The sequence below is a fragment of the Anastrepha ludens genome, chromosome 5 (assembly GCF_028408465.1).
Source record: "Anastrepha ludens isolate Willacy chromosome 5, idAnaLude1.1, whole genome shotgun sequence".
NCBI classification, from domain to species: domain Eukaryota; kingdom Metazoa; phylum Arthropoda; class Insecta; order Diptera; family Tephritidae; genus Anastrepha; species Anastrepha ludens.
This window is the reverse complement of record NC_071501.1, coordinates 91,692,914-91,718,139: the sequence shown is the minus strand read 5'-3', so window position 1 is coordinate 91,718,139 and position 25,226 is coordinate 91,692,914. Positions and strand designations below refer to the sequence as shown.

The following is a 25,226-nucleotide window of genomic DNA, read 5'->3' as shown; positions in this document are numbered from 1 at the left end:
ATGTCCTTTATGGGGCGCACGTTACTTTTTCCTATGCCGCCTGTTGCAAGCGCATACAAGTATTGTACAAGTGCATACCAATGCAGGTCCTTTTTTTATGGGCTGTTGCAATCCATACAGGCAACTTATACATTTGTGCGCTAGCAGCAAGGAAAGCGCCTTCGAAATGGTGGCGCATGGCAGTGTAATTAATTATTCATATTTTTTGCCGGTGGTTGTGTTTCTTTTTTTTGTTGTAAGAAAAAATGACAAGTAGTATCTGCCATGAAAATTCGAAAATTTGAATTGCAACGGAAATGCTAATACGAGTATTTGGTGTATGGTATAAAAAATGAGTTAATAGTTATAGCTGCGGCACGCGTTGCTTGCCATTGAAGTCATATTCAGCGCGTCTCATGAATACTTTTTAACATTTATTTAATTTTATTTTTTTATATTGTCCATACAGTCACAAGTTTCGATACGCCATAGAACGCTCATACTGTCTCGCTCGATAGTCATTAGCAGCACGCGGGCCACATCAATTAAATGCCATCAATAAAACGCCACTGCCATCATACGGCACACAGCGCACTAACACCGAGAACCGCTATAACAAGCATTTAACCGTAATGAGCTGATAAAATCACGACGCAGGCATTCAATTGATTTTCCTACGTCTTTTTCTTTTTTTTGTGTGTTAATTTATTCCATTTTCGTTGTCGATAAAATCAATGCCACTGCGGCCGCTTTTGAAGTAACGATCGTCAGCGAGATTCAGCAGCGATAATGTTCGCACTCGTATTGGACAAATCGCGCTGCACTCAAAGCAAGCGCGGCGGTACTAATTGTCCTCAAACCAGCGGGAATACATTGAAGTATGCGTTTACACACACACACACACCTACATGCAACGCAGGCATTTATACGCTTCCTGCGCATGCACGCTACCGGAGCCACTGCCGCCTGTAGCCAGTCACTGAACTCATAGACTACCAAATTTGAGGCATACAAATCTCGATAGCACTCGAAAACAGCATTTCATTCATTTCGAATGCCTTACCGGAAATTCCTTTAAGTAATTCCTCAACACGCGCACGCGCACGCTTTAGAAAGGCAAGAAAAACACCTTTTTACAAAATAAGTAGACTTCCAAAATACCAGACGTGCGGAGTAAGAAAACAATACAAATCGCATGCATGACAAAAAAAAACATCAAAAAAGAAAAAAAAAAACAACAACATTGCACGCTCCTCGCATTTAAATGCAATTCAAATTATGAAGTAGAACTCATTGAAGAATGGAGCCAAAAATCTACTCTTCCTAAATTTATTACACAGCCTGCGTCGGGGCAAAAAAAAATCGAGGAAAAAAACCTGAAAAAAATCCAACGCGTAGGAAGCATTTCGACAACTGTTGGCTACTCACGCACACATACCCATTATGTTGCACTCATTTATTCGTCTACTTGCCTGGAAATTCATAAATTCAATAGCTCCATCGACTTGCCATTGAAATGCCACGAAGCGTTGACCTCAAATCTCACAGATGTGCTCGATTTTATATGCATTTGCGAGTGAGCGCATGTGCGTGTGCCTACGCGTATTTGTGTGGGTGTAACGCTGCCAGCACCGCCTGCAAAACCGCCTTTGTATCGAGCAAGTGTACGGCTGTTCGTGCTGCTACAATGAAAGAAGCAAAAAAAAAAAATAAAAATAAAAATCAGAAAAAAATAGTAATAATAAAAAACGCAGACTCATAAAAATTCGTTGCACTAGTTCACGTTCAAAGGACACACCTGTTTTCATTCCATTCCGCTGTTGTGCAGTGATTTTTCTTATGCCTTGTGTTATTGTATTTATGTGCTGCTTTTTGGGTTTCCCCACTCTGGTGCTCTACTTGCACTGCCATATCCTGTCAGGAAGTTCATTGAACTACTTGCTGCCGGAGGCAATTGAATTTAGTTGAGGAGGTGAGTAAACACATGTCCCTGTATTTTTTCTTCTACTTTTTTTTTAAGTCTGGATTTGTGTGCTCTCAGGATAAAAATATGCCTTAAGTTCGACTAATACATCGAAGTTATTGGTGCACTGGTAGTTAGAGGAAAATACTTACCATACTGGCGGTTGGCATCAGTTCACAGTAACATTGTGGAGAATTGCATGGCTAGACTGGGACTCCTCAAAGTGATTTCTCTAAAGCCAGTGTGAGGGCCTTCTTTCAACTACTTCTGGGCTGTTAAAGTCAGTTGCTAGATTGTTCTAGGCAATGGAGAACCGATTGAAGTCGAAGGTACTTCTAAGGCTGAAACATTTTATACTTTCGATAACGATAGGACGCCTTGATTGGCCACTAAGCGTACCATACGCTTCCACTATTCCACTGTTCTCGGTTCGAGGAGTTAACCCTGGGGTGTGGAACATAACCGAGTGTCTCTGCTCTAATAAACCCAAAACACTGTTGGGATGCGGCGTGCAAGTTCGCTGAGTGAGCTCGATTTGAAGAAGGGAACTATTTTAGCAGCACCAGCTAGAGGCTGATAGCTATGTCGTCTGAGCCTGTATTCATTTAGAAGCAGAGTTCCAGTGGAGGTCGACTAGTAACGAACTGACGGTAATCTCATATGACTGCATTTATCACTCACGTCTAAATCATGCAGTGGTATTACCGAATTCTCGACGTTCCTTTTGATTCCACTTACAATTACATCAATTGGAGACTATCTTCGATGTAGTATAACCTTTGTGAAATGGATAAATGTCAGCTCCGAAAATACACGTCTCTGATGCGTCGCCTGTATAGTTGGTGTGTGGTGAAAGAAAATAAGAAAAGTATGGAGTTGCGTGAGAAGGACGTGAGGTAAGTAACTTTAAGTGGTGAGCTTAAGACCTCAGGAGCGCTTGGTGCTGCTGCAGAGCAGTTCTTATATGGAGCCAAATGGCCATTGGGCTCGAATTAGACTTGGAAGAGAATTTAAATGCGGATTGTGAAGCGAATACTTAAATTTCCTTTTATTTGGTACAAAATAAATAAATTTATTCCAGTAAATCATCATTTGATGGCGAATGTGGTTTTCGCCTTCATTCTCATTTTATCTTCACTTTTATTTTATTAAATCTTTGGTTACAAAGCCATAGCCAGAGATTCAAACAGGTTTTAAGCAAATAGTTGTTATTACTATCTATTATTTGTATATATGGAGGGGGATGGGTTTAGCACAACGACCTGAAAGATCTATTGAGCTCCCTCCCTCAGTATTCCTCTGAGCTCAACTTCCTCAATAAATTTTAGTACGAGGGTTGTTTGAAAAGTCCATGTAAAGTCAAAGAGATGCCACTACTGGCGCGTGTCGAGGTTATGTTTAATTAGTAGAATCTCTTAGAGTAACACTCATCAAGTTTCAGCCAGATCAGTGTGTTTCTTTGTGGTTGGCATTTGCTTGAATCGAGGAAGTGGAATGATTTTCCTTTTCCATCAGCACCAGCTCGCGCCTCAGCAGTTGTGGTCGCAAAACTAATAGAAATGGAGTTCTAACTCATGAACTCGATCATGATGTGATCATCTCTACTCTCCGGACTTTGTTCCTTCGGGTCCCTCGAACTACTATTTGTTCCCCAATTCGAAGAAATTTCTGGCGGAAATAAAAAAGTGCGTGTAGCGTAGCATACATAATAGAAGTGAAACTTTCAAGGCAGACTGAGAAAGAGGGAAAGACCCGAGAGAAAATTAGAGAGAAAGAGAGAGAGAGAGAGAGCGAAAAAGAATATATATCTAAATAAATTCACAACACCAAAAAAAAACGCCCAAACAGTAGGCACCAAGGAAATATAACGCCGAAAAGTAGGAACCAAAAATATATTTCACAAGTTTGCACCAACAAGCAAGCGCCAAAAAGTAGACAGTGTTATTTCTCACTAGAAATTAGCAACCACAAGGAAAAACTCAGGAAAAATAGCCTACAGTATAACTAGGATATATATACGGTATAGCTCTCTCTCTCTCCTTTTCCTATACGGTATATCTTTTTTCTCTCTCGCGGAACGAAAATGCCCAAAACGTTGCATGGCGTTTTACTCTCAATTCTCGCTATTCATCGGCGCCAAACGAGGATAAAACGAGATATTTTATTCACACTTTTACAAATCCTATTATTCGCAAGGGATAAACAAACAAGAACAGCGCTGGACGAAGTGTAGAAGCCTGAAAGGAGACTACGTCAAAAAATTAAAAGTGTTTACCCCAAACAATTATTCAATTCTTATTTTGAACTAAAGGGCTATGCTGTGGATCTTAGTCGTCTATTGAGACAGGTAGCCTATATCAAGAACAAGTTCTAACCGTCTAACCCACTAGTGATATTAAGGTAAGACTTGAAAGTAGTTATTCGTTTAATTTGCATTTCAATTTATTTAATCATGACTACTATACCTTCCAAATTAGAGAGATACAGTTTAACTTACAAATAGGGCAATAGAAACTAACAGTATGGAGGGTCAATGGAAGATTTAAAAGCAGATCTCGGAGATATAGAATGAATATTGATTTATTTATTTCTTCCTTTTTTTCTGAGATTTTATTAGACTCAAAAAGCGAGCTGATTATACAGAGGTGCTTGAGAAAGATAATTAGGGAATAAAATGGGTTTTGAACAAGAAGGGGGCAGGGTGGGCGGAGGTGTATATTCCGAACATCTGGGGATCTCCTTCAGTTTTCGGCTCCCCGACTACTGTAGTGTCTTTCAGGCTGAACTGATGGCAATAATAAAAGCCGCGACACTAATACAGTGTGATGCGATATTCGGAAACGATATCTACATTTTCACTGATAGCCAAGCGGCGATAAAATCCCTCACAAAACAGTCGACAACCTCCAAGGTAGCCATGAAATGCCGCACATCTCTTAACGAGATGGCTGAGTCATTTCACCTAAAGGTAACATGGGTTCCTGGCCATCGCTACATTGAGGGTAACTGTAGAGCCGATGAACTAGCAAGACTCGGCACTAAATTATCTGACGAGCACATAGATAATGACATAGGGATACCCTTACAAACATGTAAGCTACTCATCCTTGAAGAAATTGTAAAGAAAGCAAACGAAAGATGGCGTAATGAAGCCACCTGCAAAATCGCCCGTCAACTGTGGCCAGCTCTAAATGCTAAACGCACAGAAGCTAAGCCAAAATAAACACAGTCTTAGCACATTGATCTCAGTCATAACGGGGCACTGCCTAATAGGTAGACACGCTCAAGGGATGGGTGTGCAAACACATCACTTCTGTAGAAGTTGTCTAGATGAGGAAGATGAGGAGACAATCGCACCTACTGTGCCACTGTCCTGCTCTATCCAGACTCAGGTTTACTATTCTGAGTAGACAATTTTTTAATGAGTTAGAAGACCTCAGTTCTATAGAAATCAGAGATATTTTAAAATTTTTGAAAAACACACACTGGTTTTAGGAGAGTTAGGGACAAGCTCCCCACGCGGCATCACAATGGGCTATGAGCCAGAGTGTGTCCACAGGACAACCGCTTCAACCTAACCTAACCTAAGAGGAGATTTCTTGGGTATGCTAAAACTAATATGGCCGAGTAGTTCAGAATAGTCAATGGAGCTGCTGATTATGGCTGGCGAGAATCCTCCACTGAACCCTCCCCGAGAGTGCCGGCTGAAAATAAGTACCAAAGTTGTCCTAATTTTAGGAGGTACTTAGCTAAGTTAAGGGTGCTATGGTTAGCGTTCGATACTCATCAGTAGTACAGCACTATTCAAAGTAGTTTTAACGTGGTCGGAGGTAAATGGCTGGATTAAGGTGTGATGCGACCCCTGCCGAGAATCTGTCAGGCTTGGGGCCCTTGTTAGAAATGGCCAAGCCTCAAACGGAGCTTACGGATATCTGGCGCCCTCCGTAATAATTAACCTCACCTGTGTAGTTTGGAGCTATTCACGGGCGAACATCTTTTCTCCGATACTCGTGGGACCAAAAATGATTAGTCCAAATAATAAAAGTAATTAAAAAAGAAGATCGATCTTCCTTCTAACAGACCGACAGGAACAACCATCAAGAAAAATCAAAATATCGGCTTAATAAGTCGTCCCAAACAAGTGACAGCCAGAGCGAAAGTCAGGCCAGTAACTTTGCAAGCAACAGTACTGGTTACAGGTCCAAGCACAAGTAGAAGTGCAAGTCGTAAACAAACATAAGGCACTGGATTTTCCTTCTGCTTATTAATATACAGCGTGAACTATAAAAGGCCAGTGGCCGACCATTGACACATCTGACTGGGTCTAATCAGTTTAGAAATATTTGAGTGGCTCCATATTTGTTCTTTGAGTTGTTCTTCACTAGAATAAGAATTGGAAAAGTACAGCGCAATTTGCAGAGTCATACAAAAATATTTAAATATTATTATCATCAGCGTAAATGAAGCAAATGTTTTCCTAAACACAACTGAAAAAAATGTGTGATCAAAATTCCTCACAACAAACAGCTGACCTCATGCAGCTTGACCGGTTAGACCATTCCGAAATTTGAATACTGAAAATACCAGCATTTTCTGAATGCATATGCCACAAATAGCCATACGGAGCTCATCAAGCAACCAGCCATGCAACAATCAGCAAAAAACGAGCGGTGGCCGACACTTGTTTCAGTCCAGTGAGCGCAGTGGAAATTATGAATAAATAGCTAAGGTGCAGCCCACCTGCTTGCAACTCGGCCGATCATATGCAACAAACGGTGGTAAGGCACACATGTCCTGCAGGCAGGATATGTTATGCAATGTGTTCATTACTCGCACTGTATGTTGGTATGTCCAAAAGTTTGTTGTTATTTTAGATGTTACGAGGAAAACGCCCGACTGGCACGAGCAACTATTTCGTGAATAATAATTATTCAAATTACCAACAACACAGAGAAGTGATGGAATGCTCAAAACAAAAGGTGACATAGCTGAGGGCAAACGACATTGCAAGGGAGGCGACATCAACAGGAAAAACTAAGCGTCGAATTTGTATTGCGGGTTATTTCAACTTTTGCATAGCGTTACACGTGAGTATGTGTGTGTGTGCGTAGGCATGATCGGTGGCGCGCGACAGTCGCCTGCCAACACCGCCACCACTGTCCAGCGCATTTCCGTGCGGTGACGCGTACAGAGGACACTTCAAAGTAAGTTCAGCCGGAGCGTGCATGCAGATCGTGCCTAGACCTGCAAGCATAGCTGCGACTGGTGGTGGTAGTGGTGGCAGCGGCGATCAAAGTCAGCGATCACTTGCTCAGCTCAGGGTGCAGCGGTGCATACCAAGCAGCGTAGCGGAGTAGCGTCAGCCGCCGGCTTAGGGCTGCAAATTGTTTGACCACACTTTCCTCGCACTTGCTCTGCTTGTGTAGTGTTTTATTACTAAGTATTTTACGTTGCACCAATTTGTTGTTGGTACGTGGTGTCGCCTGTCATTTGAACAAGTTTTTTTTTTAACTTTTTTCAATTTTTTTTGTTTTTATTTAATTTTCAACTTCTCCCCTCTTCACTTGAAATGCCCTTTTTGGTAGGCAGCGGCAACGGCAGCGGCAGGAAAAGCGCATTAGATATTCCATAAGGGCACAAGCCGTTTGCTCCCGAACAGGTACATTAAGCGTGCCACATTTTTTAATGAGCCCGCATGCCACGGCAACGTTCATGTGCCATTCCACATTTACTCATTCCTACGTTGTGTATTGTTGCAACAAAGACCGGCAAGACTTTCGCAGCCCAAGTAGCTGCACATTTGTTGCAAAGCACTCGTATTAATTGCTGATTGTTCCTTTTTTTACAAAAACAAAGTTACATTTAATATTAGTACTTCCTCCACTTTGCAGCAGCTATCAGTTTGCAGCAAGTGAGGCATGCCGACATAACTGAATAGACGCATGTGCCTGCTAAAGGTGGCGTTGGCTGGCAGTGGCAAGTGGTTGTGGCAAGGTGCAAGGATATGTTTGGCATATTGAATGCTTCAGCCATGTGCGATGTACAACTGTACCAGCAGCAGTGGAGTACTCATTTTTCGAATTTCAATTTTCTTATTTTTTAATGACTTTGGCAAAGTTTACCTGAATCGAAGTTAAGCCAAGAATCAACTTAGTCTTAGGTGGTATTTAAGTGTGGCAGATATGCGGGTTGGAAAATGTATTGGCAAAATAGATTAGTAAAAGGAGTGCCGCAAGAAACAAAATTATTACCTAGCTAAATTATGATGTAGAATAAAGAAGAAGATTAGCAGAAAACAAAAAAAAAAAAAAAAATTGCGGAAAGGTGCAAAACTCAGGCTCAGCCTGATAAAACTCAATTAACTGTTTATTGCTTTGCTGAATATCAAATATAAATTATAATCACAAAAATTATTTACCATACAAAGATTCTGGAATTCCTTTGAATTCCTAACTACATAGCGAGAATAGACTTAGCGGTCCCCCATCTAAGTACTGGTCATCGAACGACAACCAATGCATAGACCAGAAGTTGGCAACCAAAACGTTGTTTAGAAAACGAGATTTTTTGATTAACCCATTAAATCCCAACCTTATATAAAACAATTTTTTTTTAAATGCGTTTATAAAACGTTTATTGAAATAGTGTAATTAAGCTCCTTTAAAAAACAACACGAAAAAAAATCAAAGAAATGCATTTTTTGGGCTGTACCCAATCGAGTACAATGGGATAATATGTATATACATTGCCTGTATATGAAAATATGGAGTATTAAATAAAAATACACTTTCAAAGACTTCCTTGGTTATTAGTTCGGTTAACAGTATGGGAGTTTTTGAAACATTCTCTCTCTACGCAAAGGGCTACATTGCATAACTCGCAAATCCATCGAATTCTTTGGTGACACTCCCTGCACCTCAGCTGATTCGATATCCTTTTGGGAAAATGGTTATATGAGGAACCAGCTATTGATGCCGTTGTCGATCGTTTTGAAGATATGTCCCGGATATTATAATTGCGTAAATAAAATCGCACAATTTCACGTTGGTATTGCAACAAGTCGCATTGACTCTTACTTGCCATTTTATAAAGCTTCCATGCGTTTACTACGCACGAGCTTATCATTGTGGTGAAAAGAGGCCACCACCATTTCTTTCCTCTAAACTTTATATTGTAAGTATTCAAAGCTTGGTCGTGGAGGTCAACTCCTCCCATTCCTGAGTTGTATTCCGCTATCAACTTCGGCTGATGGGCATTCACCTTGCGCCTCTCTTGCCTTGACCATCGTTTGACGGTATGTAAAGGTTCAATTCTATCAAAGTTTGTTCCCACTGTCACAACGCTATTGTCATTCCACGTCACAAAAAGTAAAAATCTACAAAATTTGATACAAAACAACTATTCAAATAAATCATTATGATAAACTTACATAAAATCAAACGGGGAGACCGTTGCTTCTTTTGTAGTTCTTTCTTCGTTTTCAGAGGACATTTTTTGGTCCGCCGTTCACGAACAGTCCCAGTAGCCTTAAATCCTTGTTCTTTCAAAATTCTAAGAAGGTTATATGACGTAAAGAAAAATCGAAAAATACGATTCCAAGGTTGGAATATCATCACGCAATATATTATCCTCTTCAATGCCCTCCTCATCTGTGTTACAGTGGGTATTTGGCGCTATAATAGCGAAGTCGAAGTGACTACGGTCGCTTGATTCAATATAGTCGGTGGCCGCAGAAAGGTTATGAAACCTCTTTCCGTAAAATTCTTTTACATCCATTACCAAATCTACATGAAATATGCACACAAAATATATATGAATGTTCCCACTGTACCCATGCGAGTACACTAGAATTTAAACCTACCGAAATGCACTTTTCCACAACTTTTTTCGTTTTTTTGGTATAAAGTATACAAATTATATGTATTATGAATATTTCAACACTGAACTTTTTCCGTGATAACTTAGATTTTGTCAAACAGAGAGCTTATTGCAAACTAAACCATGAAAAGAAGAAAAATAGCAAAGGTGCACGCAAAGACAAGTGAATAACGGATAACGGGACTCAAAAAAAAGAAGGAGAAACATGTGTATTCCTTTTCGACATTGCTCTGTATTATAAAGTGGCGAGTACATTTAAAAATTTGTAAGCGTTGGCTTTTGACGTCGTTTCGAAAAAGATGCTTTTTCTGTACTCAAGCGAGTACAATGGGATCGAATGGGTTAAGGGGGTATTCTAGTCTAGAAATTTGAAAAAATCGAAAATTTTTTTTTTCAAAATTTGATAGTTTGACTATTCAAAAATATCTCCCTAAAAGGATTTTTCAAAATTCGAATTATTTTCGAAGCTACAACTATTTTAGTGACGCGACAGCTTGACTGGTTTGAGCGAACGCCGAACTTCAAAAGTGTTTTTCTCGAAACTACTTCGTTCGATACGGTCGGCACGATATCTCAAGTTCTAATAAACCGATTTGCTTGAAATTTGTCATGAATATTCCTTAAATATATCTCTATCGTATGAAGCTCGAAAAACTGGAAATTTCAATTTTTTAATATGTGTAAACAATTCGAGAAAGCTTAAAAATAAGAGAAAAATCGACCTCAATTTTTTGACTAGCCGCCATTTTATGGAAAATTTTTTTTTTTCGTTTTTTCTGGTTCATACGATAATGACATTCATATTAATTAAGAATTTGTATTTTTTTTTTTTTTTTTCAGATGACCACAAGGGTAGAAATCGTGACGACGGGGACACTGCCTATTTTCCCCCCTTCCACTTCAAGGACGCATAACTCCATGAAAATTAATTTTTTTTTTTTCAAATTTATTTTGTGTGCTCCTAATATATGAATTAATAAATGATAAAAAAATGTATCGTAAAAATATCAATAGCTTTTTTTTTATTCATCGTCAAAAAATGCTCGAAATTCGGGCCTCTAGACTAGAATACCCCCTTAAAATATTAGGTTGTTCAATAATTTTTGCGGTTCGATAAGGAAAACACAATTTTATATTGAAATACTTGAATGTATTCGTTTATTGAAATACACTTTATTATTCAGTAAAGTCTCCCTGAACATAAATACATTTGTTCCAGCGAGATTCCAATTCATAAATTCCATCCCTGAAGTGAGAATCTGGCAGGGCTGCGAAATACGCTTCCACAGCTGTTATAACCTTATCATTCAATACAAAAAGCTTTCCACACATGGATGTTTTTAGGTCTGGAAAGAGATGGAAGTCGACAGGGGTAAAAAATTTGGTGAATACGGGGGAGGCTCCAACAATTCGAATTTTAATTCATGTACTTTAGCGATTGCCAAAATGCTCTTATGACTCGGTGCATTGCCCTGATGGAAAAAAATGTGTTCCTTTTGTGAACTTGCACTTTTTTCACTAATTTTTCCCTTCAGCTGGTCTAAAAGATTACACTAATATTCGGAATTTATAGTTCGACCAGGTTGCAAGTAATCCACAAACAAAATACCTTTCGTATCCCAACAAACTGATGGTCGATTTCTGTACACAAACTCGTTTCGTAGCCGTAGAACCAGTTTCACACTACTCTTTGGCCTTTTGTTTTAACTCAGGATTATGGTGATAGATAGATAAGATACCTGGGGCATGCATAGTAATTAATCGACGCATAAAATCCACTTTGTCATTTCGAAAATGCTCTAAATGTTGCTGAGAAACTCGCAGCCGAATGTGTTTTTATTCGCTTGCTAGCGAATGCGGCACACAACTTTCTGAAACCCAATACATCAGTCAAAATATTGCTTACTCTGCGCAACGAGATGCGTAGGCCTTTTCTAGATCTCCTTCGTTCAATCGACGTTTTGTCAATATGTTGTCCTTGGATCGTTTTCAAGACTTGTATGACCGCGTTTAAATTCAGTAACCCATCTCTCTCCCCTACTTTGGTTATTCGTGGTGGACTCTCTTCTTAATGATCTGCAGGAAATTGGACACATCCAAGCCTACGCAGACGATGTATGCATATTATTCTCAGGACGATCACTTAAAGTTATCTGCCATAAAATGCAGGTAGCTGTAAATAAGGTTGAGTATTGTTGCGAATTGCATGGCCTTTCGGTGAATCTTACAAAAAGTACCTTAGTGCTTTTCACTAGGAAACGCAATATGGAAGGCCTGTTACTACCCACATTGAAAGGGGTAACACTGCAACTGACTTCTGAGGTTAAATATGATATTTAGGAGTAATCCTAGATAGTAAACTTACCTGGAAGAAGCACATCGAGCAGAAGGCCTCTCGAACACTAAAAGTCTTCTGGCAGTGTAAGAGAACCTTTGGCAAGACATGGGGTCTAAGACCGGCGATAAATCACTGGCTGTGCATCCCCCTGATTAGACCCATTATTACATACGCCTCTGTATTATGGTGGAAAGCTACAATGGGTAATTCCAGAGTAAAACTAGTAAACAGGCTGCAGAGAAGTGCGTGCTTGGGTATCAAAGGTGTCATGAGTACGACATCTAGTGATGTCCTTAATGCCATTCTGAACTTGCAACCTCTAAATCTCTTCAAATTCGAAAAGAAGCAATGAAGGCGGCTTACAGGCTCAAGTTAAACGGAGTCAGGGGAAATGAAGTAAGCACTGGCCACTGTCAAATATACCACCAATTGTCAGAGGGGTGCACACTGTTCTTGATGCCGGTGGACAATCGGGTGCCCGTCGTTGTCGTTAGCTTCGGTAGGAAGTATCACGTTTTGATCCCAGATAGAGATCAATGGTTAAGCCCAGAGAACCTATTAACGGGATACCAGCACACTTTCTACATCGACGGATCCAAAACCAGTGATGGAAGCGGATCTGAATGGTACTTAGACGAAGACACTAAGTACTCCTATGCCACAGGACAGATAGCCACGGTATTCCTTACGGAAATCTACAAGTATGCCATCTTGAATGTGGCCTAGTGGCTAATTGAGAAAAAGTGGCGGGGCAACAGTATTGGAATTTGTAGTGACAGTCAAGCTACACTGAAAGCCCTTGCTAACCCACGCTGCTCTTCGAAGTTAGTCGGTGAATGTAAGACAAAACTGAAGGGTGTTGCAAAACACAACAAAGTGAGTCTTATTTGGGTGCCTGGACATTGTGGTATTGCACGAGTTCGGTGATAAATTGGCAAATGAAGGCTCTGCAAGTATGCCACTAGATGTCAATTCCACATCGATTCAACTATGGATTGACGACTTCATGAGGTCTAGCCACAGAGGTCGTTGGTCTGAGTTTAACTCGTGCAGAGTAGCCAAGTGCTTTGTGAAAGAACCAAGCAGAAAAACAGCGACCTTTCTTCTAAAACTCAGCAGGAAGGACTTGAGAGTACTGGTGGGTGTAATCACAGGGCACAACGCCTGTGGTCAGCATATGGCTACCATGGGGGTCGTGGACAACCCGATATGCCTATCCTGTCTTGAGAATGACGACACTGCAGAGCATTTTCTCTGTAGCTGTCCTGCCTTTTCCAGAATCAGACTTAGGATATTGGGTTGCGATACACTGAGTATGGACAAAGTTCATACTCTTCCTCTTCCGGATCTCTTAAGATTCATCAATGAACCCGAGAGATTTGTGGAAGAGTGACCTCAAACTAATTTATCCGTTTTTACAACCCACCTTGGCTCACAACGGACCCATTCCGTGGTCTAAGTGGCATCGTTGTCTCTATGTGCGAAGCGGCTGCCAAACCTACCTACCACCCACCTTTTATCTTTCCTATCTCTATTCTTTCTACTGATATCTAACCGGGTGTAGTACAGCGGTGTACTCACTGAGTGCTTAGACTTGTCCAGCCCCCCAAAAATCTAATCTAATCTAATCCATCTTTCTACTACTTTGCTTGAAAGCTAAAGGTCCTGACTCACTTTCAACATTTGGTCCTAAATTCCCTTTGCTTTTCAACCTTCCACTGCACGATATTTGCGATATATTGTTTCTCACACGTTGACCAACTGAACCCGTTTGAAATATAAATCGTTTCAATTTTTTTTGGAATGTTCGTAAAATAGGCTAAGTGTTTATTAAATATAAAAAGTGTTCAACTACAAATTATACAAACTTAAAATATTTCAAAAATTGTCTTGCACCACCATTTTTCGAGTAAACTAAAGATTCATACTTCCAAGACCTTCACAAACGTAGCACCTAAAAGTAGATAAGCTAAAATGTATTCAAGAACTCTTATGCAATACGTAATTGGTTGTTTTCAGGAATGTTAAAAAATATATATTAGAAAAAAATCAAAGCTACTTAATGTTTGTTGAATAGATACCCTAACACGATTTCGGCCAAAGCATTTGAAGTTAAATCTACTTTTAGGCATACTCGTTAATTTTGCCACATGCCATTTTTCCCATATACCATTACCTTTCCTCTCCTCCATTACCATTACTTTCGCTCCACTCATTTACTGATTTTTCAATACAATTTTCACAAATTTATACTGAATTGCTTGTGCAACTTCGGCACATATTCATCCCAACGTGCTTGGAACAGATTACCCGCCACCAATTCCATGTTGTATTTCTCAGCGAAAATCATAGAAGAGAATTTCTCATGACCAGTCACGTCGGTATTGGTGAGTATGGGCTCATCGAATGTTTGCTTTTCCGGTTGTTTGTAGATTAAGAAAACATATCGCAACACTCCACTCATCTTCGGTGCCATTGGTCCAATGTAGGGATCTAAGACGTCCCCTTTGGCAATATCTGTACCTGGTACATTCACTACCAACCAATGCAGCCACTCACGTAGTAAAGGATTCTGGCGACTTGGGATGTCCGGGTTACTCATCACAACCGTGTAATATGAGTTCGGTTCGGCGTTCCAATCTAGTTTTGGTTCATCTTTAGTTTGAGTGGGCGTGAACTCCTTGCCCTTGCCGACTTCTAGTCCGTTGTCGTACACAATCTGGAAGAAAATATAGGAGGATTGTTTTAATAACGAATTATTGTAACTTAAAATTGAAATTTTTTTAATTATGTAATGAAAAACTGTTAATTGGAACCGATATCTATTCAAAGGCAAATCTAGCATCAACATTTTTCTGAGTAGCATTTTAAAGTGCTTTAAGGATGGAATAGTTGTGCATCGGCTGTAATAAGGGCATAGATTCCTTTTCATATGACTGGTGCGTAATTAAATATATCAATTGTGACTTGAATATATATGTTTATGTCACTTCTTTTTGGTCTTACATAGTTATAGAGTTTGGGGTGCTTCATTTTGTAAATTCTGGTGACATATCTACATGCTTTGACAGTTTGGATTACTCCATCTGCTCTTTGCGCTTCTATTAGAAGGAGACTCAATACTGGATAGGAAGAAAATTAAGGCCCGGTAAATGCACAGCGAGTTTGTGAAAAATAAAATATGATATGTCAGCTTACTGATATACTCAAAGCGCTTAGTTAGAGCAGGATTTTTCAGTGATCCGCTGAATACATTTCAATCTAGCTCGAGAAATCGCTCTAAGAATCTTTCAGTGATTACTGAGCCATAGTCTCAGTTATTAAGGAAAGAAAAGAAAAAAATTACAAACAACAAATTTTCCCCGAAAATTTTGAACAAAATATTTTTAATATTTACTTCATAATTTTGTTTTTTTTTTAAATATTTATAATATATTTAAACCTTAAAAATTAAAATCAAATATAGAAACATTTTTTTCTTTCCAATTTTTTTACTCCTTTTTTCTTGTTATGTATTGTATTTTTTTTAATTTCTTTTAAGTCTTTCCTTATTCATAATTTTTCTTGTATTTATTTTATCGTTAAATATAAAAAACAAAATTTATAAAAATTCAATAACAAAATTTAAAAAAAAAAATTTTTCAACATTCCTTTTTTTTACTTTTTTAAGGATAAAATGTATTAAAATATATTAGTTAGAAAAATTTTTTTTTAATATATTCTTATTTTTATTTGTAAGGACAAAGTATATTAAAAACAATAAAAACAAACATATTTCACGTTAAAACCTCTACACTGTAATTTTCTGCATTATTTCAATTTCAGCAAATTATTAATTTTTTCTCAAAATTATTTAAGTTCATTAAAAACATTCAGCTATCATTAAACAAAAAGCAAAACTCTGAAGGGGATACTTTTTTTTTTAATTACAAAAAAACAAAACATTTCCAAAAATTTTCTGCAGAAAAAATTAAATTTTTTCAGAAGAAATTTTCAAAGAAGTTATATTTTATCCTAAAACAATTAAAAGCAAAAACATTGCCTCAATGTTAAAAAGAATCGAAGATATTTAACTCAAAACTGCTTTTTATGAAAATTTATTATATTTAATAAAAATTATTATACTAATTTTTGCAAATTCGCGTTAACAACAAAAAAAAAATGAGGCCACGATTTATTTTTACATAATAATATACAATAGAATATTGTTCAACAATTCTGAATATCCGATTTTTCTTAAAATATATAATATGTAATATTCTATAAATAGCGGTACTTTTTGTTTATGGTGACACGTTGGTCTCACAGGGCCAGGAGATGGATCGTTAGAACTTCTGTGCCACATGAGACCAACGTGTCACCACACATTCTTCCTTGCACTTTAAACCGTTTTTATCATGTTTTAGCTTGCAAGCTTTAGCGTTTATTTTGATTTCAAATTGTTTGACTGAATAATTAGTTAGTGATTCTGTGGGCGTCGGTGAAAAAGTAAAAAAATGTCGTCTTATGAAAAAAAACAAGAGCATACACTTGCGCTATGGCAAGAACTTATGCCCGATGAGGAAAATGAGAGGAGTGATCCGTTTGCTAATAATGATATGAATGATGAATATCAACCAAGCTCAAGTGATTCCGACTGTAGTGAATATAACGAACCACCTCCTCGTAAAAAAAGAGCAGAAGTAAATCTTTGAGGATGAACCATCAACTTCAAGACGCGAAATGGACGCTATTGATCAAATGTTTTCGAGTGTTATTGAAAATTTGCAATTTTCCGATTCCGAAGAAGAAAATGAAGAAGTAAATTTATCTGAAAATATAGCAAACAGATCTCACACAAACGAAAGGAGTACCTTTTACTGGTATCCTGCAGATGGAAACAAATTTAAAAATTTTTCTTTCACCGAAGAGTCTTCTGGCTTTCAAAGTAAGCTATACGATATGTACAATAAAGAGTCAGTGGACTTCTTCAAATTGTTTGTAAATAACGATATATTGTACCTAATTGTAAGTTGTCGCCATTGGAAGCAGGTAGATATATTCAATATCTAAAATTGTTTGTGTTTAGGTACTGGAAACAAATCGCTATGCTTCTCAATGCACCTAGAAAGACTCTTTGCCGAATTCCCGTATTCAAAAATGGAACCAACTAATCGTAATGAAATTGGAAAACTTATCGGTATAACCATCTGGATGGGGTTGTGCCCATATCCTTCATTGCAATCATATTGGCAGAAAAAGTCGATTTATCAGAATTGCTTGCCCAGCATAATGCCAAGAAATCGTGTTCAATTATTGCTGAAAATGCTGCATTTCAACAACAATGAGGATTTGACAGAAAATAGGTTACATAAGCTTTCACCATTAATAGAAAAACTTCGGGAATCATTTCAGCAACATATTATTCCATCTGAATATGTCTGTATCGATGAAACACTTGCACCCTTTCGCGGAAGACTAAAGTTCCGCCAGTATATTGCAAATAAAAGTCACAAGTTTGGAATTAAACTATTCAAGCTGTGCTTGGAATACGGGTATACCTATGATTTCAAGGTATACTGTGGAAAATCGAAGGATGAAAACATGAGTGTACCATCTAAAGTTGTCATGGACCTTATGGAAAAACTACTTGATCAGGGTCGTACACTTTGTACAGATAACTATTATACATCTGTTAGCTTGGCAAATACTTTACTGCAACATAAAACGCATTTGATTGGTACTCTGCGATCAAACCGAAAATTTAATCCAAGGAAGGTATTGTGGTTCAAACGTGGAAAAACAAAAGAGACGTTCTTATCCTAAGTACGAAGTATGGGGAAGAAATGATACAAGTAAAACAAAGACAACGAGAAGTATTGAAACCAAAAAATGTAGTTGAATATAACAAATACACATCCTACATAGATATATCTGACCAAATGAAATCTTACAATACCTGTCTTCGCCGTTCTTTGAAATGGTATAGGAAACTTGCCATAGAACTAATAACAGGAACGGCTTTAGTGAATGCTTTTGTGGCTTATAAAGAAGTAACCAATGAAAAACTATCAATAACGGAATTCAAGGAAAAAATTGTTGAAAGTTTATTCGAAAAGGATCATGAATTGGACGTACTAGAACCAAAAGCTCGTAGATTGGAGGATCTCGGTCGATCAAAGCGCCGTCGGTGTATAATAGGCTACAAAAGAATAGCTGAAGAGTCGGGTAGAGAACAGGATACCAGGAAAAAACCGCAAACCACATTGAAATGCGTAGCATGTGAAAAATACTATTGTCTTCAATGTTTCTTTGACTGCCATAAAATAACACAAAATTCAATAAATTGATGTAAAAATGTTAATGTACTTGAAGTGAGTTTATTTTTTTACTTTTATTCTTAATGAATTGATGTAAAAATATTTAGGTATATGAATTTGACTGTAACTAATAAGTTTATTTTAATCAAAAACTGTATCCAAAAGCTATTATTACTCCCTACAAATATAAATAAAACCTAGACGAGTAAAAAAATCCGTTAAATTTAATCACTTTTTGAAAAATCTGAAAACGCCATTTGAGGCAAAAATCAACAGGCGGAATATTTGAAGGGATGTTGAAAGGAATTTGTCGAAAGCTTGTGCTACCTCGGCTGCACAATCACGACAGATGTCGGAGCAGATGAAGATGTAAAGTGCAAGCTAGTCAAAGCAAGGGCGGCGTTCAGGTGAAAAGATGCAATGGGCGAGTTTGCAAATCTTCAGGCGCTCTAAACTGTGAATATTCAGCTCATGCATGAAGTCAGTATTGTTGTACGGAAGTGAAACATGACTTGTCTCTAACAGCATCACACAGAGGCTACAATCTTTAGCTAACAAATTCATCATCTCTAAAATATACTGTCCGAACACCGAACGCGTTGTTTATAGCGTTGTGGAGATCGACGAATGAGGAACCCATCCAATGGCAAATCAAAAGCAGAAAGGGGCGATAGATAGGTCACACGCTTAGAATACCACCAGATAGCATCACGAGAATGGCACTGGACTGTAACCTGTAAGGGAGCAGAGATCGCAGTCGGCCAAATTCTACGGCACAAACACAGCAACCCAGAACCGTCTACGAGGAAAGTGTGTGACCGACGTCCTATGCTTCTGAGCGAAGTGAACAAGAAAATTATATTTAGTACCTCTGCACTGAGAGAAGTCCACATCAGTCGCATCTTAACCCTTTTTTTTTACTAAAATTAAGTAGGCGTGTTCTTCTAATTGGACAAGAACCACTCATTTAGTACTGCTGAAAACATAACACTTTTTTGGTAATATTTGCGCCAATATTTAGTGTAAACTTTTTGAATGAAGAAAAATGCGATTTTCCAAAAACAATTTCTTTCATCCACAGAATTCAATAATCTTTTTTTTCATACCGTTTTAGAAGAGTATCAGTGTAAAGTTTAGGTAGGTAAGTAGGTCTGGTGACTACCAATATGACACACTTAGACCTGTTGTAGGTCCATTTTGACACCATTGGAACTTCTCCTTACACTATGAGATCCCTCTTACACCGCCCTGTGGCTTTCAAATAATAGCATAACTTCTAGTTTGGCATTTGCTATATCCGCTACATCTGTTAAAAATGCACTATAGGCGTGTTAAATCTTCTTCTAGCTTATCATTCATATCCTTCCTCATAAAGGAGGTGTTTAATAGAATAATAAAAAAGCAGCTTCCACAATAATCGTAGTATGGAACTCCCACTTTCTTGCATGGCTACCTATTAGGCAATGACCGGTTAATACATTTATCAAAGTAATTGCATTCTCTCTGTGAGTTTTAGCAGGCATTTTGAACGACCCCTGTTGCGTTTCGGCCATGCCAATTTACTTAATTCAAATGCTGTTCGTTTTTGCCTTTTTGAATTTACTATTTTAGTAGTTTCTCTGTTTATCAGTAAATTGCAAAGCCTAAAGTGCTATAATTTTTCGACAATCTGGCAATCACTTTTTTCATCTCTTTTCAGAAAAGTATCAGTACAGAGCCCAAAGTGCTTTAATTTTATGATAATTTGGCTATTAGATGAAACTCAGAAAAATGAAGAAGGAATTAAAAAGTAACAAAAGGGCACTAAAAATAACAAAAAGGAACTAAAATTTGAACAGAAACTAATTTTTAGAGCCAAGTTTTATTAGAAAAGAATTTTTGCGATGGTCTCGAACTTTCAAACCACACAATAATTTTTGTCTGAAATATAAAAAAATCTTCTTTTGTTTGTTTTTTTAAACGATTTTTAAAAACAGAAAATATTCGTATATTTAAAGCACAACTTATTGAATCTTTGGAACTTCGAAAATTATTTAAAAAATTAAATTAGAGAAAATATTATTATATTTAAAGCAAAAATTATTGATTGCTTAAAAATTCGAGACAATTGCAAAAGTGGTGGTCTGATAAACGAGGCTTTAGAAATTAAGTTCTGTTAAGATTTTAGTTCGTTTTAGTTATATTTTTTGTTGTTATTTTTTACTATTTCACTAATCCGCCCCACAAACCTTCAGCAGCTCTTTAGGCGGCTCTTCCAGCACATCTGGCACCACTTCCGTGTCGCGAAAAAGTTTTCCCACTTCACTGTCCTCGGCTAGCGTAGAACTTGCCACAAGCGAGAAAAATAAAAAGCGCTGTGCTTGGTGCCACATTTTTGAAAAATCTAATACTGAATACTGATTTATGACTCTTGAATGCTTATTTATATATTTTTTTAATAAAAGCTACCGAATAATAATTGAAAAGGAAGAACAAGAATAAATAAAAAAAAGTCGCGTACTAAAATCAAATTGCTTTTAATTTGCGGATGATTTTGTTATTAGTTGCATGCAATAATGCAATGAGAATAAATATTTTATTTGCAAAAATTGCTGTATTCATGAATGAAAATGGAAATATGGGTATGTAAATATGTAAGTATTTGTTGGTAGATTTTGGGATGGCAACTAAGTAATTGCGGATTTTTTTTAGAAAATCAAAGACAATTTTTTCATGGAACTAAATAAATTTATTCTGTAATGTATTGCCCATTTTGATCAATAACCTTTTGCCATCTTTCAGGCAGCATCATAATCCCACGTTTATAAAACTTCTGGTTTTTATTAGCAAAAAACTGAATCAGGTACAATTTGACATCATCATCATCTTTTTGGATATTTTTATCATTCAAGGAGTTTTGTGAAAATCGAAACAAAAAGTAATCAGATGGTGCAAGGTCATGACTATATGCTGGATGTGGCAAAAAACATTCCAACCAAGCTTCAATAATTTTTGCCGAGTGGCCAAAGATGTGTGTGGCCTTGCATTGTCATGATGGAATACAAATCTTTTTCGATTTGTCAATTCGGGTCGCTTTTCTTCAACTGCACTGTTCAATTTCGTTAGTTGTTTAATGTAGACATCAGAATTGATCATTCGGTTGGGTGGTAAGCGTTCAAAGTAGACAATTACTTTTTAATCTCACCAAACTGATAACACAACCTTCTTTTGATGAATATCAGATTTTGATGTTGTATGAGTTGGTTCACCTGGCCTGCTCCACGATTCTTTCCGCTTGATATTGGTGTGAACAACAAATTTTTCATCGCCAGTTATCAGTCGTTTTAAAAATGGAACATTTTCGTTACGTCTTTTTAGCAAATCGAAGCTGTTAATGCGTTTCTTTCAGTTCGTCAGGATCCCATGTATCGAGTTTGTGGACATAGCCAAGTTGCTTTAAGTGATTTTCAATGCATGTATGTGACACATGAAGCTTCTCTGCAATTTCACGTGTTGTACTCGGACGATCCGAATCGATTATTGCTTTGATTAGGACCTTATCAACTGCAACTGCACGACCAGAGCGTTTTTCATCTTTGAGTGAAAAGTCACCAGAACGAAATTTGGCAATCTAATTTTGACACTGTCGTTCTTTTAAGGCTTCACCACCATAAACAGCACATAACTTTTTATGAGCTTGCCATGCGGCTTTCCCTTTGCGGAAATCAGAAAGCAAAAGATGACGAAAATATTCCTTTGGATTTTCAATTTTTCAAGGAGCGCCAAAAGCGAAACGCAACCGATCAAACAACTTTTTTTTACTGATTGATAGCTGAATTGCCAACTATCAAATAACAAAATGTGTTTTACATTTGTACTACGTCTGCAAACCGAAAAATTCAACTGAAGCCCACTATGAGTGAAATCCGCAGTTACTTATATTAGTTGCCAACCCAATATATTTGTGTGATAGCAGTTGAAGGCGACCGTGCGCATATCGGTTATTGATGTGAAAGTTGTGTGTTCTATTCCCACTTCTTGGCAATGAAGCAGCAAAAATTATAGAAAAAGCGCAAGCAAAGCTTGGCCTGCCTCTGGCAATGTTGTACCCGTCAGTGCCAGTGCCGAACTTTCCCCTATCCCCCACCTGGAGATGCGCTCGATGGGGCACAGTCAACGCGGCACGGAGTATTATTGCTACGTGGTAAGAGTTATATGGATGTGTGTATGTGGGTACATTTGTGTGCGTGTTTTATTGTTAATTTAAAGAATTTTACAGTTATTGTTATGCTTTGCTAAAGTGATTTTTTAAATTGTCTGCCATTATTTGTGTATTTATATTGACAAAAGCCTTCCATTAAATGTAAAAATTATTATATTTTTTTATTTACTTATTTTTGTTAGTATTTGTGTTTTCATTTCAGTATCATTTCCATGTTTGTCGGCCCCATTCATCATTCTCGTATTGTGAATGGAAATAATTTCATTTTCAAATCCAATATTATTCATTCAACAAACATTTGCTTCAATAGCTCCGCACCTCAGCACCTGCTTACTACCGTAATTTGTTGTGTCTCAAAAATATGAGCCGCCAATTTTCTGCACTGCACTTCCAATGAAGGCGTTTTTTATCTCATTATCTCCTCCCTTTACAAATTTATTTCATTCTTGCATTCTTTTACACGAATTTTGTGTCAATGCGAGTCTCTTTATTTATTCTCAATACAGGCATAGGTAAATTCTTGTCATAAAAAGAGAAGTGTTTGTTATTGCTGCAACAAATTCCAGGAAAACTATAATCAACACACAGCGTTGCACTTCCTCGATTTCCCAGTGCTCCTTTTGTCACCTTTCCCAGCACACCCATAAAAAATAAAGGAAGGGGAAAAAACAACAAAGTGCGTATTTGTAGGTGGGAAAGGAAATCGTAGATAATACTCGAGGTGCGCACTAAATATATTTGCTAATGTATCAGTTCGCTTCCGGTACACATTTCGTGCTTGTATGTACTTGTAGAAGTACAAGCAGAAGTAGAAGTAGAAGGGAACACTTATCGATTGAATTGATTACCTGTCGTTCAGTTGGTGTGTCAGCACAATTTCTTAACGTTGTCTGCTGGCGTAAGCAACCCTGCAGGTAACTGGTGCCTATTGAACTAAAGTGAATTCAAAGAACCTGCAGGTTCATCCTCCTGATTAGCGGATTAGTCGTCGGCTCATATGCCGTAGCCTTTCGATGATCCTTAGTCTTCGTCACCTCGCTATAACATCGCATGCTACCGTCCATTTCTCGCTGCTTTGTAGAATGAATTGCATGAATGACTCAGGAGAGCAGCTAGAGATGCGCCTTTCTTTTAGTGGGTGAGGTCGGGTTCAAAATGCTTTCAGACTTACAGCGACCGTTATCAACTGCGTCGAATGGTGTAGCCACTAAAACAATCCCTCATCCTCATCTGGGGAGACTCCCTTCCCTGAGATACTTTATGCATTACTTCGTTTGGTCGTGAGGGCCAAAAACAGCGTCCATGACCGTGGACCAATACTATTCAACCACGTTTGTGTTCGCCATATTTGTAGCCATTTTCATGCTATAGGCTCTTCTTCTAATATCTCTGTTCCGTCATAAAAGTGGCATGTGGGGTATGCTTCCTGGTTCCCCTCACAAGGGCGTGTGGAGGTTATACGCCATCTGCAGCAAAACAGAAACCTGAGAAGGAGTTGCGGTGATATTATGCCGTCTTATACCGTAGTGAGCACTTGGCTCGAGCGTCTGTGATTTGTCGTTAGTTCGTGGACAGTTCACCTCCTGTCGAGTGCTGATTTCTTCTCTGCGTTTTGCGCTGCCACTCTGCGCGTTGCTGGTGCAGCATTCATCTTTGCAAAACTTTCAAGTGCGTTTCAACAGGCATTTGATGCACACCTGTTATTGATTAAGCCATCTGAACTCAGCTGTTCACCCAAGGTTAACTCAAGCATTTACCTTTCTTCGTTGAAACGTCCGCAGAAGAAGAACACGTGCTCCGCGCTTTCTATTGCATTGTTTTAGCTTGGACGCTCCGCTCTCTCCATATTAAATCGATGGAGGTGCTCCAAGAAGCATCCGTGAGCGCTCAATATTTGGGTTAATTAGTGGCCAACGTCTCTGGACACCCATTGGCTAATTTAGGGGATAAGTCAACTGGGTCAACGTCCGTTAACAGACGAGTCCCATTTGCTTTGCCATTTTTCTAACGAATGCAGACGTTCTGCAGCTTTCTCTTCAGTTATCAACTCGATTCATTGTCTGTCACAAAAGTGTCCCATTTCCTGCCCAAGAGTATCTAATGGCAGACTTACAGCGATAACGAAAACTGCGTCGTCCGATACGGTCTAGACTTGCTTCAAGGTAGAAATTCCCAGATGGTCGCCATTCGGCAACGGCGAGAGCAATGGTATATATAGACCAATTTTTCAGCCACCGTTGAAGTCTTTTAGCGGAAGTTTCGCATGGAGACAAAATTCTCTGAACGCGACACCAGAAGCCTCTTCCTTAGCCTGTTTGCAAGGCATCAAGGAACTTCTAAGCTTTTCAAGAGGGGATACCTCAAAGGTAGTGGCTTGTATAACCGCTCATTGGCTACTTGGGAGGAATTCCTTGGGACTAGAGCTTTCGGCTGTGAATATTGTAGAAGTTGTAGAGATAAGGAAGGGGAGGAAACAGTTGAGCATTTGCAATTGTCAAGCTCTAGCTAAAATCAGCCCAGAAAAACGCAGATACTTTTTCAATCCTCTTACCGAACTATCTGTCGCAG

At 38.3% G+C, this 25,226-nt stretch overlaps 1 protein-coding gene across 2 annotated transcripts; it reads right to left on the bottom strand.

Moving 5' to 3' along the window:
* Window positions 1–13,962: 13,962 nt before the first annotated feature.
* LOC128863626 (putative odorant-binding protein A5) lies at window positions 13,963–20,835 on the bottom strand. 2 transcript variants are annotated; one of them, XR_008454617.1, is made up of 3 exons: window positions 20,686–20,835; window positions 14,335–14,877; window positions 13,963–14,112 (listed from the first exon to the last, which is right to left on the bottom strand). XR_008454617.1 is itself a non-coding variant. In XM_054102874.1 (2 exons), exons 1-2 carry the CDS (start codon window positions 20,827–20,829, stop codon window positions 14,398–14,400), a joined length of 624 nt encoding a protein of 207 aa, XP_053958849.1. In that variant the 5' UTR covers window positions 20,830–20,835; the 3' UTR covers window positions 13,963–14,397. The 2 variants fall into 2 exon arrangements, 1 of the variants encoding a protein (XP_053958849.1); XM_054102874.1 differs by having other exon boundaries at window positions 13,963–14,877.
* Window positions 20,836–25,226: the final 4,391 nt, after the last annotated feature.

Coding starts and splice junctions, on each gene's coding strand:
- LOC128863626 (XM_054102874.1), bottom strand. CDS start 20,829: ATGTGGCACCAAGCACAGCGCTTTTTATTTTTCTCGCTTGTGGCAAGT. Junction 14,878..20,685: donor CGCCTAAAGAGCTGCTGAAG/GTTTGTGGGGCG, acceptor ATTTTCTTCCAG/ATTGTGTACGACAACGGACT.